At 36.5% G+C, this 15,753-nt stretch overlaps 1 protein-coding gene across 2 annotated transcripts in view; it reads left to right on the top strand.

Moving 5' to 3' along the window:
- LOC121427422 (urease subunit alpha-like) overlaps positions 1-12,287 on the top strand; it is a 43,532-nt gene extending 31,245 nt beyond the window's left edge. Inside the window, exons 16-22 of one of the 2 annotated variants that reach the window (XM_041623810.1) lie at positions 936-1,050; positions 2,512-2,601; positions 3,145-3,243; positions 6,993-7,092; positions 7,867-8,035; positions 9,834-9,892; positions 12,091-12,287. In XM_041623810.1, coding sequence (XP_041479744.1) covers positions 936-1,050; positions 2,512-2,601; positions 3,145-3,243; positions 6,993-7,092; positions 7,867-8,035; positions 9,834-9,892; positions 12,091-12,206 — 748 coding nt within the window. In that variant the 3' untranslated portion in view covers positions 12,207-12,287. Of the gene's footprint in view, positions 1-935; positions 1,051-2,511; positions 2,602-3,144; positions 3,244-6,992; positions 7,093-7,866; positions 8,036-9,833; positions 9,893-12,090 lie in introns of those variants that run through there. The other variant, XM_041623812.1, reaches the window with a different exon arrangement.
- The last annotated feature ends 3,466 nt before the right edge of the window (positions 12,288-15,753 follow it).

Genomic DNA, 15,753 nt, shown 5'->3' with positions numbered 1-15,753 from the left:
TATTTGTTGACAGATTTTGATTTTTTTTCTTCCATCTGGTAGACCTTCATGAGGTTCACCAAACTTCTACACAGAATTTTGAAATTCTCAGAAAATTATTTATGCTAATTTATGTGAAATTTATTCATAAATCAGAGAAAATGCCTTTTTTTCTTTATTTGTGGACAGCTTTTGATTTTTATATCTTCCATCTGGTAGAGCTGCATGAGGTTCACCAAACTTGTACACAAAATTCAGAAATTTTGTCTAGAAAATTATTTGTGCTTATTTAGGCAAAATTTATTCATGAATCACAAAAAAATGTTTTCTGTTCTTCATTTGTTGAGCAATTCCAATTTTTGTTTGCTTTCTATGAAAGCTCGAGGTGGTGATATAAAATTTCAACACAGAATTTTGAAACTCATTAAATATACTAATTTGTTAATAATAGCCAATTTTTATAAAGCGCTTTTTTCTCAGAATGGCCCAAAGTGTGTTACAGCATATTACCCAGGTCATTGGATTTATTTCTATCAAGCATGAAAAGTGCACAATATCCACTCCTGGGGAGCATTCCTTGCATTCATGCTATGGCACATTATGCATTTTTTCCCTTCATTTTATGTTTGGTGTTATACTCGTGTAAAAACTGACCTAACACCAACGCCAAAAGGTCAACACTGAACTTGAAATCACCCATTCAGTCGAACACCTGCGCTTGTCAGCCAATTAAACCATGGATTAATGTCAGGGAGGGAGGGGGGTAACATGTAAAGATATCATTTTATATTTATATTCAATTGTACCTTTTTTGTACATGGTTTTCTTATTGTATTTTTTGTATCTTATATGGGCCAGATATGACAACTTGTCAGACAAGATATATTGATGAAATCACCCCCCCCCATGGGTAGGTAGATATTGCAGTGTTTGTTTATCTCTTATGTTCTTCACAGAAACTTGAAGGAGGATGTTGCCTTTGCTGAATCTCGTATCCGAGCCGAAACTATTGCTGCTGAAGATATCCTCCACGATCTGGGAGCTATTAGCATGGTGTCCTCCGATTCTCAGGTAAAAATATGGTCTGATCTAGTATTTTCTCAAATTAAGGTTTTGGCCATACGTGTTCACAGGCATGTTACATGTACGTGTAGGTCAAATCATGAAGAGAAATTAGCATCGTGGATAAATGATTCACAACAATTGAAAGAAAAATAGATAAAATTATTGAATCTTGGGTATTTATTTTGTGGTCATCAACTCATCTTCCAATAATCAGACCTGCCAATCAGTACGTTTTAGGCGTACTTAGTACGTTTTTAGCAACCAAAATATGGCGTTAGTTTTTCTTTAAAAAATATGTTTTTTGTTAAATTTTTTTATTTTTTTTTCTTACAAAATATCTCTTTGTCTCTATTTCATAAAATGTACACAAATATGATTAGTAGATCAATGTAATTTCAGGTAACTTGTTTTTTTCAATCATTTTTCTAAAACCAGGGTGAAGATATACACATGTTTCAATGTGTTTTTTTTTTCATCTGCAAGAGCAGTGCGCATTTTAGCTTGGATGCAGCTTGAGCGCCGCGATGAGCAAGTGCGCCAAGAATTTTACTATGAAATACACTTTTTTGGGGAAAAATACAGTTTTTTTATCACAGATTACAGTTTTTCGTTCCCAAAGGTTGACAGGCCTGAATAATGAGCATGTTTTTATGACATTAAATGCATTGATTTGACTTTGAAAGTAATCTTAGCTACAAGGTCCCACTTGTCACCTTTGCTTGTGATATGCTACAAAAATAAAACCAAGAAAAAATAATATCAGTTTAAATTACCGTTTAGTTCTTGAAAAAAGTGAACTATAAAGTGACTGGAAACACAATTTTCATTTCATCCCATACACCAACATGTGTTATGTAAATCTACCTAGGAGATTTGATAAATGATGATTTTTCAGTCAACGATATCTTGAACACACCTTCGTGAATTTGATTTTCTTTCCTGCCTGGGCGTTTTTTCATCCATACAAATAGTACTAAATACAAGATGAATGAAAAATTCAGATTTTTTTTCAAATACCCGTACGACCTTTGTAGTATTGGACTATGTCTTTAAAGGTAAATGCTAGTTTTGGTAACGATATAAAAATGAGTTCGTACAAAATCCAATGAAATGACCACCAATGTATAAATAAAGAATATGTGCCGAAGGATTCTGGAAGAAATTGTGTTATTGCTGAGAAATTAGCAAATAAGCACAGGATTCGGGTCAAGCGTCGGACATTCAAAGCAATAATAATACACTGTCCCACGTGCGCTTATCTGTGTTGGTGATCTTCAGTGTGAATATTTTTCAGCGAAGATTTCAAGATTTCACAAAGTTCAGTTTATATGACTGTACCAGATCTAGATCATCGATTATATACTGACAATTAAGCCTGGTTTTATAGACTTTCTCATGAAATCAGTCTTTACTGCAACTACTGGCATTTCTCTTTACATGTAAGTTCTCTATTTTTTGTAATTTCAGGCAATGGGTCGTGTTGGCGAGGTGATTACCCGGACTTGGCAGACAGCAGACAAGATGAAGATATTCAGAGGGAGACTTGGAGGTGAAACGGTAAGATAGAATGATGATTTTTTTGAAAATGTTTACATAATTTCAATTTGTAAAAGTTCTTTCATGAGTTATTGTTAGCTGTTCTAAGAAGATTTATTGAGGATTCAACCGGTGTAGGAGGTACATATATTTCCACCGATAAGAGCATTAATACATTTTTAGAAATTGAACAAAACAATGGAGGTTGCTACCGTAGCAACTCAGAAAGCACAGCTTGCGATGAGTGCACCGCACCGTGACATAGACAATAAATACATAATACTTAAAAAAAAATCTTATCTAAACAGAGTACAATACAAAACAATTCAGGGGAAAACAAAGGGGGGGGACAAAAAAGGGTAACTTTATATGAAATATGAGTATACATGTATCAATTGAAACAGTAAATAAATAATCAAACTAATCATCAAGATAATTGCTGAGTGGCTTAAGTAACTATACACTACTTTCCAGTATATTTTATAAAGTAACACCAACTTTCTCATAGAGTGCAGTCACTGTGTCGCTTCTTATACTATATTTCTTGTTCTGTTTTTTTGCCAGGGAGATAATGATAATTTGAGGGTCAAGCGTTACATTGCCAAGTACACGGTCAATCCAGCCATAGCCCATGGAATGGGACACCTCATTGGTTCTGTCCAGGTAATATAATATGTCATTACATGTAACTCTTAAGCCTGCTTTGTTCGACTATAGCAACAGACAGCTGGCTGTGAACCTTGACTCAAGTCGCATTTCATGTACAATACACACAGAGCGTGTACTACACACATATACAGAATTGTGGTGTGTGCATTGCATTCTTCATTGTACACTAAAACCTTTTCTCTACAAAATCTTTACTATCAAAGGTAATTGTGAATTGAATTAGCATAGTCCTTGCAAAACTCTGGTTAAAGAGAAATTCCAGTAGTTGCAGTAAACACTGATTTCATGAGAAAGTCTGTAAAACAATTCATTAATTGTCAGTATATCATCGAGGATCTAGATCTGGTACAGTTACATTAACTGAACTTTGTGAATCTTGAAATCTACACTGAAAAATGTTCACACCGAAGATCCCCAACACAGATAAGCGCAGGTGGGACAATGCAGGCCTGCCAACTTCTCCGGGTTTTCCGGAGTTTCTCCGTTTTTCAGAATTTATAGCGGCCCAAAAGCGGAGAACTCCGTTTTCTTTGTATTTCAGATGATTATCTTTTTTCTTTGGGAAATGACGCACTTTCCGTCTGCATCTGCCTACGGCTCTCTTTCTCTCTCTCTGAGTCCTCTCAATGTTACATTTACGTACGTACGCACGGTAGTATATACCGTGCGTAACGTTAATTAAACGCATGCACTACGCGCGCGTACGTGGAGTTCAGAGTTCAATGGATAAGAACGCGTGATGGGCCTGTGCTCCGTGTGTGCATATACGAAGCGCAACAAGCCACGGCCAGCGCGCAATTTATCCGACAGCGATCGTGTGTATTGACATTGGACAGTTCGCCCGCGATCGCGAGGATTCATAGCGCGTGTAGTGCGAATGTAACTCTATGCATTTGTACGGTACGATGCAGCGCAGCGCTTGCGTGCCTCCGCTACTATACTACTACCGTTCTGGAATACCGTGTGGGAAATGGATTGTTTCGCCAGCTGAGGGTTTAGAAACGGTAACATTTTAAACTAATATCTTCTCATGATATTTTTATATGTGCTTTGTGCTTAGTGAGCTAAATGCTTTGGATTTTACAAGTCTGCCGTTTCAGGGCCGATTCTTGCAAACTTTTAGACCCCTGCTGTATTTTTTTTTAGTCTGTGAACTGTCATGACTGTGTGAATGATCCATGATGCCAAAAGCAAAAGGGCACACTCAAAAGTTTCGCGACGTTTACAAAGATATGGACAAACTTGAACAAGAATTTAATCTTTATCAAATAGATCAAGATGTTGATGAAATTGTTGCAAGTTCAAATACAGACAGAATCGATGAGAAATGGCACAAGATAGGAGCTATTAAGGATATCACAAGGCACACAGAGAAGTACTCCCTCCTATGCAAAACAATGAAAGCAGTTCTGCTAATTTTTCATAGCAACAGTGACTGTGAAAGAGTATTTTCCATCGTGGTAAAGAACAAAACTAAGCAGAGAGCAAGCCTGAGCACAAGAACATTAAGTTCTCTGATGGTACATGAATTGGCTATGGAGAGTAGAAAGAAACTATGCCATACTTACTCAAGAGAGGTAATACATGGTGCCAAAAAAGCCACTTATGAAAGGCTCCAGAGAAAGGACAAGGCATAAAAAGCTCAAGAAGGGCTCCAGAAGGCTTGTTTTTAAGGTGAAATTTCCTAAATGTCCTCCAGCTTCAAGGGGGCTCCGCCCCCTTGCACCCCCGCCGGGGCCTTGCCCCTGGACCCAACAAGGGGCCCTAAGGCGGGCCCCTTGACCCCCGCCGTTGGGAGTTCGGCTTTCCGCGCGATTCGTGGACTCCTTTTTTCCATTTTCAAATGTTGGCAGGTCTGGACAATGTATAATTATTGCTTAGACTCCTGTGCTTATTTGCTGATTTCTCAGCAATAAGACAATTTCTTCCAGAATCCTTTGGCACATGCGTTTTATTTATACAAACAGACACTTTGGTGGTCATTTCATTGGATTCTGTACGAACTCATTTTGATGTCTTTACCAAAACTGGCATTTACCTTTAAGGTAATGTGGTACAGGATGGAGTACGTCCATGGCAGGCAAAGAGTTGATGACTTTTAAGTCCTCTGTCAACAAACTGCCTTAATCAACTCTTTCTGCAGGGAGTGACTTTAATTTCTACAAAGTTCAATTCTCACAAGGTTTGATATTACAACATGTAGTGAGATAATAAAATTTGGACAGATAGGTTTATCTTATTGTACCTTTTTTTAATAATCTAAGGAATCTGGGATTTAATTCAGGGGGCATCACATTTGGGGAATGCTATGGAAAAGGCGCTTCTCTTGTTAAAGGTCAAGTCCATCTCAGAAAAATGTTGATTTGAATCATTAGAGGAAAATCAGACAAGCACAAAGCTGAAAATTTCATCAAAATTGGATGTAAAATAAAAAAGTTATGACATTTCAAAGTTTCGCTTATTGTTAACAAAATAGTTATATCAACGAGCCAGTTACATCCAAATGAAAGAGTCAATGATGTCACTCACTCACTATTTCTTTTGTTTTTTATTGTTTGAATTATACAATATTTCAATTTTTACAAACTTGATGATTAGGACCTCCTTGCCTGAAGACAAAATGTTGAAATAATGAAATTCCACATGTTCAGGGAGGAATTAAACTTCATTTGACATGACAATGACGAGAAAATCAAAATATTTCATATTTGATATAATAAAATACAAAAGAAATAGTGAGTGAGTGATGTCATCAGTTCCCTGATTTGCATATTGACCGAGATGTGCATGTAACTGTTTTGTGAATTGAAGTGAAACTTTAAAATGTCGTAACTTTCTTATTTTACATCCGATTCCGATGAAATTTTCCGTGTTATGCTTGTTGGATTTTTCTCTTTATTCAAATCAAGTTTTTGTTGGGGTGGACTTGTCCTTGAAGTAGTTTGACTAGTGCATTCTGTTGCTCTTCAATATTACTACTACTCTTGCAATTAAGTGATGCCAGCATAACTGATTAGGTAATAGGCTGCCATTCTGGAAATCGGATACTTGGTTTTCAAACAATTTGTCATCATTCATTTATGAGCTGTAGGTTGCTCCTGAATTTGGGAGACAGTCTACCAATATGATGATATCAAAGATACAGATATTTTGCCAGTGTTCAACAAGAATTTGCTGTTAAATAGCGGTGGATGTGGGTTGCGTTTTTGGCTAACGTTGGATACAATTTGTCGATCTGAATATGGGGTTTTAATCTGTAGCATTTTCTGCACAAGTGGGACAAAATAGAGTAGATCAATGATCAATTGATGCACAAGAGATTACTGACTGATGAAAGTTCAAGTTTAGGTGAGGTACATGTAGAAAACAAGAATAATACCAGATGGGACTGGGCTGAAATTTTCTCCTATATAGATCAGGAACTTGCTGATAAAAAATATCTTTTCTGTCACCATTGACAATCCAGGCAATGATCAGAAGTGTTGAACAAGCTTACATTTATTGCGTTGTCATCATCAAAAGTTTGTTGTGAGTTCAATGCAATGCCAAAAAAGATGATAAATCAGAGCAAAAGAGCAGTATGAACAGTAATCAAGAACTTAATCAAGTAAAAAATAGAGAAATCAAGAAAAAATGAAGTGAAACTGACCCATATTTTCTCAGATATCCTTGAAAATTGTGGTAGGTCTTGCCAAACACTTTACTGTACTTCAGCCTCCTATTCTATCTTTCGCTTTGCAAAGGTTGGTAAAATGGCAGACCTGGTGCTGTGGAATCCAGCATTCTTTGGAGCTAAACCTGATCTCATCATCAAAGGAGGTCAAATTGCCTGGGCACAGATGGGTAAGTCCATCCAAGAATGAGCTTTTTTGATAAGAATAAGGAGAGGGAATATGAATAGGATGGGAATAGGAGTATGAATGGGAACAGAAATAGGTAGAAGAATGGGAATACTAAACAGGAATAGGAATGTGAATATGAAAAGGAATAAGAATTAAAATGTGATCGTGATAGGATGCAGAATGTTAGTCAGCATCATCAATCATCGTCATTATCATCATCACCACCATAATCATCACCATCATCATCACCACCACCATCATCATCATCATCATCACCACTATAATCATCATCATCATCATCATCATCATCATCATCACCACCATAATCATCATCATCACCATCTTCATCATCATCACCATCATCATCATCATCATCATCACCATCATCATCATCATCATCATCACCATCATCACCACGATGATCATCATCATCATCACCATCATTATCATCATCATCACCACCATATTCATCATCATCATTGTCGTCTTCACTACTATCATCATCATCACCAACACCACCATTATCGTTATGAATGTTGTTATTATTTTTATGTCATAGGATGTGCAGGTCATTTTAGCTTGTCAAGCATTGTTTACCTCAATGGCATCTCCCTGGAATAGTCCCTAGGGAGTGGAGGATGTGCATGCATTGTGTGTGGAAATGACTGATTGAATCCAATGTCTGGGGCTAAAATGAATCTGTAAGCGGTTAGATTCATGTAATGTATGTCATAAGCGCATTGTAGATAACCAGATTATTATTTTTATTATTCAGGTATGCCTAATGCCTCAATTCCTACCCCCGAACCTGTGAAAACAAGAAAGATGTTTGGTGCCTATGGGAAGTCAATTGGCGAGACGTCGGTGATCTTTGTGTCAAAGGCAGCGGGTGCGGAGATTCAACAGAAATACGGTCTAAACAAGAAAGCCGTACCCGTCACAAGGTTGGTTTTTCTTTTTGTAATATACAGGGTGTTTCTTAAAAAGATAACCAAAATTAATAGGTCAGGAATATGGATGATAAGTGGTATAATCTTGTGATTTCTATGCTATAATACAAAGTAATTTCTCAGCTTTAATTTGCTACTTTGCTCACATTGCCCTTGTCACAGATCACAGACGTAGTGTCCTCCAAAGGGAAGGGTACAAAACTTATTCCAAGTTTTGGGTTAGTAAATTACAAGCAATCTTTTCTGTAAGTTTTTAGTTTCATTGTTTATGTGTTTTTTGAACACTAAGCTTAAAAAGAAATGCTATTCTGAGTGCAATATATGGCTGAAAGAGACAAGTATCTCTTGTAAACCCATGTAGGAAAGCCAAAGACCATGCAATATGGCATGATATTGCTCAGCAAGTTTTTGTACATAAACCTATTGGGAATTCAGCAAATTATGGCGCATCATGCAATGCGCTCTGAAATTACACAGGCAAATCATGAGGAACAAAATGCATGTATTCAATGCTCTGTTTAAATATTGTATATAGATAATGATGCAGTATATCACATCAAAAGTAATGATTATAGATTTTCCTTTTTGGCAAATATTTTTATCCAAATTTGCTGGAATTGAGTTACACTCCAAATATCAGCTTCTGAAATCTGCAACACCTCTTGTACCTTGTAAGTTTGATTTTGCTTACTACTGTTGGGAGCAAATTCACATCTGAACACCATTATTACTTTAATTTATACATTTTTGTCTCGCCTGCATAGCAGAGTGAGACTATAGGCGCCGCTTTTCCAATGGCGGCGCCGTCAACATAAAATTTTAACCTGAGGTTAAGTTTTTGAAAAGACATAACTTAGAAAGTATATGGACCTAGTTCATGAAACTTGATCATAAGGGTAATCAAGTTTTACTGAACATCATGCCTTGGTTTTGTTTACATGACCGAGGTCAAAGGTCATTTAGAGTCAATGATCTTAGACTATGTTAGGGGAATCAATAGTGAAATCTTAACCTACATTGTAAGGTGAAGGATTTGAAATGTTCTCACAACTAACAAAGTATATGTACCCAACTCATTAAACTTACACATTAGAGTAATGAAGTATTACTGAAAACAATGCTGGTAGTTTCAAGTCACACGACCAAGGTCAAAGGTCATTTAGGGTCAATGAACTTTAGGCATGTTAGGGTTATTTATTGAATTTCTTTGTAACTTTGAATATTTATGGAGCTATCTCATAAAACTTTGACATATAAGTAGTCAAGTATCACTGAACATCCTGTGGGAGTTCCAGGTCACATGACCAAAGTCAAAGGTCATTTATGGTCAATGAATTTTGGCCATGTTGGGGGTATTTGTTGAATTACCATGGTAACTTTAAAAATTGATGGATCTAGTTCATAAAACTTGTACATAAGAGTAATCAAGTATCGCTGATAATCATGTGCTAGTTTTAGGTCACATCACCAAGGTTAAAGGTCATTTAGGGTCAATGAATTTGAGCCATGTTGTAGGTATTGTTGAGTTGCCATCATAACTTTGAAAGTTTATGGATATATTTAATAATGAAATGTAGACATAGGGGTAATCCAGTATCATAGCTAATCTTGCACAAGTTGTAGGACATTTGATCAAGGTCAAATGCCATTTAATGTAGGGTCAATGCACGTAGTAGCATATTATATGAATGGTGTTTTTTGTGAATAATTATTTCATAGTCATTATTAAAGTCAGCATTGCTGCTATATTGAATCGCTCCACTTGTTACTTCTTTTTACTAATTTCTTTTAGCTGTCGCTCCGTCAAGAAAGAGGACATGATCTTGAATGACTTCTTACCAGATATCAAAAGTAAGTATTACAGACTTCTTGCTAAAATTATAATATAATGATATATTGCATTCATGAGGAGCGAATATCTAGTTGTATTCAATGGCACAATATTTATTACCCCGGCTCTAGCTCCAACTGCTAATTGCACTTGGTGCATTCGAGGAATTAATCCTGCCGGGTACCCATTCACCTCACCTGGGTTGAGTGAAGCACAGTGTGGACAAATTTGTTGCTGAAGGAAACCATGCCTTGGCTGTGATTTGAATTCGTATCCCTCTCATTGACAGACGAGAATCACAACTACTAGACCACGATGCCCCACATAATGCCATTAATTGATCAAATTCTTAGCCAGCAGTTGAAAGGACTACATGCAGTTCAAAAATACATTCTTTAGAATGTACGAGATAAATGATCAAAATAATACATCACATTATCACGATAGCATGAAATGGAATTCCGAAATGTTGCAGTAATGTTTACACAATAATTGTAAGAACTTCAAAGTTCATAATTATAACCAATGATCCTACTTGAATATAGTTCCTGTGCTCCATGCCGTTTCATAAAGCTGTTCATAAGTTTAGAGTTCTTCTTAGTTCTTTATGAATGACTGGTAAGACGATTTATGAGCGCTAAACCAGCGTTAATTTATTATACATGTACCATCTTCACAAGAAAGGATCACCAGTTGTTCTTAAAGTCGCTCTTAACTTACAAACAACTTTATGAAACAATGCCCAAGTATATTGGAACCCAATTTGTGGAATTTTCTCCTGAGCAGGCATGATACATGTAGCTCAGTCTGGAGAGTGGTGGTCATGCAATCCCCAGACCAGGATTTGATTCACAGTCACTTGCTATTGCCCTCTGATAATGCCAATAGCTTCATTACCAGGGGGGGGGTGTTTCACAAAGATTTAAGTATGACTTAAGTCGCACTTAAATACCAACTCGTACATGATATGCAACGCGCGATCTTATTGATAGATACGCATTTCTGCGCGTCCTCATGACACGATCTGACCAATGTAGTCAAGCCTTTCATCTAAGTCATACCTAAAACTATGTGAAACACCCCCTGGTCCCTTGGAGAGGACAACAAACTATAGGGGAAGGCGGGGTAAGTTGTGACAGTTTTTGCTTTTTGCATGTTAGAATTGATATGATAAATAATCTTGTCGAAATAAGTACCTTGCCTTGAAATTTAATTCTTCTGAAATATTTTCCACCTATATATAACTTTCTATCCCCACACTGAAAGTCATCGTGACCTTTGAAAAAAACGATGTCAAATGGCTCAACTTGCCCCATATATGGGGTAAGTTTGAGCCACCTTCTGGGGTAAGTTGAGCCACAAAAACTATGTACAAAATGTATGAGGGGAGAACCAGCATGTCAATTTTTTGTTTAAAGTCTTTTCACTTGCTAATTCTCTATAAATACTAACATCATTTAAAAGGAAAAGAGCAGTCATGTAAATTTGCTCCTTTCAGCCAGCATTTCAATCGATTTTTATGGTTTGTTTGTTTTTAAGATACATTACCATAGGAATTACCATGGCTCAACTTGCCCCATGCTGTTTGGCTCAACTTACCCCAGTCCGAACTTAGTGCGATAATTTTGTATCCACACATTTATTATGCATCCATCATATAAAAGACTGACAAGAATGAAGATCCATACCTGGACTAATAATGTTGTTATCATGTCTTTATTATATTTAAAGACGTATGTGTTTATGAAGCACTTATCTATTTCACACTCTTTTATACTTTTTTGGCTGAAATTCATATTTTTCCCTCTAAAAAACTACTTTTTGTTTCAAAGTTGAAAACAATATGGTGGGGTTAGGGGTAATGCTATGGGTCATCAATACATGACACCACCACAATGTCTGACTCATTCATTATTGGCCTGGGGCTGGTGGCTCAACTTGCCCCTATGCTCAACTTACCCCGCCTTCCCCTATGTCCTCAGGTTGCTTACTAGGATGCACTCCCGCCTCTGATGCAAAACCACCACAATTTGTCAAAACTAATGCTTGCTTCAAAAATGCAAAGTGCCTTTACGACTGGATTCCTGCTTAAACACACAGCATAGACTTTTGTCAAGGCACAGTACCTACCTTGTAAAAGGGACTTTCTGATAAAACATCCGACATATCTTTTCATGAAGATCTCCCTTAACGTCCACCATTTGTTGTCATTTCACAGTTGATGCAGAGTCGTACAAGGTGACAGTTAAAGATGAAGGGAAGGATAAAGAAGAACACTTGACCTGTCCTCCGGCCAAAAGGATCGCTCTCGCTCAGCGTTACTTCCTCTTCTAAGTTCCATGAGCTCCAGACGGTTTAAAATCACTCAATTTCTATATTTTTGTCTCACCTGCGAAGCAAAGTGAGACTAAAGGGCCACTTTTCCGGCGGCGGCGGCGTCAACATCAAATCTTAACCTGAGGTTAAGTTTTTGAAATGACATCATAACTTAAAAAGTATATGGACCTAGTTAATAAAACTTGGCCATAAGGTTAATCAAGTATTACTGAACATCCTATTAGAGTTTCATGTCACATGACCAAGGTCAAAGGTCATTTAGGGTCAATGAACTTAGACCATGTTGGAGGAATCAACATCGAAATCTTAACCTGAGGTTAAGTTTTTGAAATGTCATCATAACTTAGAAAATATATGGACCTAGTTCATGAAACTTGGACATAAGGTTAATCAAGTATCACTGAACATCCTGCATGAGTTTCACGTCACATGACCAAGGTCAAAGGTAATAGGGTCAATGAACTTTGGCCGAATTGGGGATATCTGTTGAATTCCCATCATAACTTTAAAAGTTTATGGATCTGATTCATGAAACTTGGACATAATAGTAATCAAGCATCACTGAACATTTTGTGCAAGTTTCAGGTCTCATGATTAAGGTCAAAGGTCATTTAGGGTCAATGAACTTTGGCCGAATCGGGGTATCTGTTGAATTACCATCATAACTTTGAAAGTTTATTGGTCTAGTTCATTAAACTTGGACATTAGAGTAATCAAGTATCACTGAACATCCTGTGCGCGTTTCAGGTCACATGTCCAAGGTCAAAGGTCAATGAACTTTGGCCAAATTGGGTGTATCTGTTGAATTACCATCATAACTTTGAAAGTTTATGGATCTGATTCATGAAACTTGTACATAAGATTATTCAAGTATCACTGAACATCCTGTTCCAGTTTCAGGTCACATGATCAAGGTCAGAGGTCATGTAAGGTCAATGAACTTTGGCCATGTTGGTTTTTTTGTTGAATAACCATCATATCTCTGTAAGTTTATTGGTCTAGTTCATAAAAAGGGGACATAAGAGTAACCATGTATCACTGAACATCTTGTGCGAGTTAGAGTAGTATTCAAAGTCAGCACTGCTGCTATATTGAACCGCGTGATGCAGGTGAGATGGCCAGAGGCATTCCACTTGATACATATATACATGTATATGTAATGTACAAAGTGAGGCTTCATTCATTATCTGATCTCCTTTTCTTAAGTTGCTATGGTAGCAGCTCTTTCTGGAATGTCAACTTTCAATGGAAGAGCCAATCAGGAAACAGAATTTTCATTGTTGTCATGGTAGCTGAAATTCCAGCAGGATATCGTATCAACTTTTTATGAAATGGGTCTTTTTGTCTCACCTGCGTAGCAGAGTGAGACTATAGGCACCGCTTTTCCGGTGGCGGCGGCGGCGTCAACATCAAATCTTAACCTGAGGTTAAGTTTTTGAAATGACATCATAACTTAGAAAGTATATGGACCTAGTTCATGAAACTTGGCCATAAGGTTAATCAAGTATCACTGAACATCCTGCATGAGTTTCACGTCACATGACCAAGGTCAAAGGTCATTTAGGGTCAATGAACTTTGGCCGAATTGGGGGTATCTGTTGAATTCCCATCATAACTTTGAAAGTTTATGGATCTGATTCATGAAACTTAGACATAATAGTAATCAAGCATCACTGAACATTTTGTGCAAGTTTCAGGTCTCATGATTAAGGTCAAAGGTCATTTAGGGTCAATGAACTTTGGCCGAATCGGGGGTATCTGTTGAATTACCATCATAACTTTGAAAGTTTATTGGTCTAGTTCATTAAACTTGGACATTAGAGTAATCAAGTATCACTGAACATCCTGTGCACATTTCAGGTCACATGACCAAGGTCAAAGGTCAATGAACTTTGGCCGAATTAGGTGTATCTGTTGAATTACCATCATAACTTTGAAAGTTTATGGATCTGATTCATGAAACTTGTATAAGAGTAATCAAGTATCACTGAACATCCTGTGCGAGTTTCAGGTCACAGGATCAAGGTCAAAGGTCATGTAAGGTCAATGAACTTTGGCCATGTTGGGGTTTTCTGTTGAATAACCATCATATCTCTGTAAGTTTATTGGTCTAGTTCATAAAAAGTGGACATAAGAGTAACCATGTATCACTGAACATCTTGTGCGAGTTAGAGTAGTTTTCAAAGTCAGCACTGCTGCTATATTGAACTGCGCGATGCAGGTGAGACGGCCAGAGGCATTCCACTTGTTTATGGAAATGAAATCCTTTCTTTTTTTTTGTTATGATAAATATTTTCTTCAATATCTGAACTTTATCAGTGGCCAAGTCCACCCTAACATCAAGATTACTTGAATGAAATAGAATTAGAAATTAAGTGATTAATCGGAATCTTTTATGGTGAGAGAATTGACAAAGTTTTTTTTTAATATTTTTCCAGCAAATGTGTAGTTAGTTTGCATTAAAAAAATGCATGTATAAGTATTGACAGATGAAATATGGTGGCTTGGCATTCTTGACTATAAATTCATAATTGTTGAAAATTACTATTTTTCTTGATGAGATAATTTTACATAGTTTGGATGTAAAGCTTTTGATGCTTTTTCAACTCGGATGTTTGTTCATGTCAAATTATGGTAGGTATTTGTAAAAAGGAAATATCGAATTGAATCGATTTGCATTTTACTGCTTTTTCTTATTGTTGCTGCTTATCAGAAATGCTGCGAGGAATTTTCATCTTGTCTACGCTTCCGCTGCAAGTCATCAACTCTAATCTGGGCTTTGTCTTACACATAGTTATGATTAATCTGGTCAACCTCAAATATATGGAAATCCATCTATGTCATATTTCTTCCTAACAGAAATTTGCACAATGTCTTTTGCAAACAACGAGAAACACACTGAATTGTCAAGAAAACAATGAACGTATGAATATGCAGCGTGTAAAAAAATATTTTTAACAAACATGCATTTTAGATGTTGACTTTGCTGGCCATCCATAGTTGTGGTTGATCGCATCAATCGCTACTCTTTGTATTGTAAGATGGGGTCTAGAATGCAAAATCATGCTGAGCATGCTGAAATATCAAAGAAATATTTGTGTAATCGTTATTTCATTTACATGTACTAGATTTGTTTTTGTTGTTGAAAAATCATTGATTATGAATTTCAAAAATTATTATATATCAAAGCTGCATTCTCATTTCCAATCAGTTCTCCATTTCTTTAGTTTGCCTAACTTAAACAGTCTGAAATCGTGTATGTATATCATTTTCTTAATTATATTAGAAACTATGTATTATTATTATGCTGCACTTTTTTGTAGAGGACATAGAAATATCTCATAAATAACATGCTGCATTTGTTGTAGAGCACTGTAAACAAGTAAAATTGTTTTTGTCATTAATTATATTATGATGATTATTATTATTGTTATTATATTATAATGATAATGAATATGCTGCATTTATTGTAGAGCGCATAGAAACATGATATGAAAATAAGGTATTCGTCACTTTGTAAGACAACTATGATTTTTCTCATGAT

This window comes from Lytechinus variegatus, chromosome 14, assembly GCF_018143015.1.
Source record: "Lytechinus variegatus isolate NC3 chromosome 14, Lvar_3.0, whole genome shotgun sequence".
Lineage (NCBI taxonomy): Eukaryota > Metazoa > Echinodermata > Echinoidea > Temnopleuroida > Toxopneustidae > Lytechinus > Lytechinus variegatus.
Note: the sequence above shows the minus strand (reverse complement) of the source record. Positions and strands in the feature narration are given on the sequence as shown.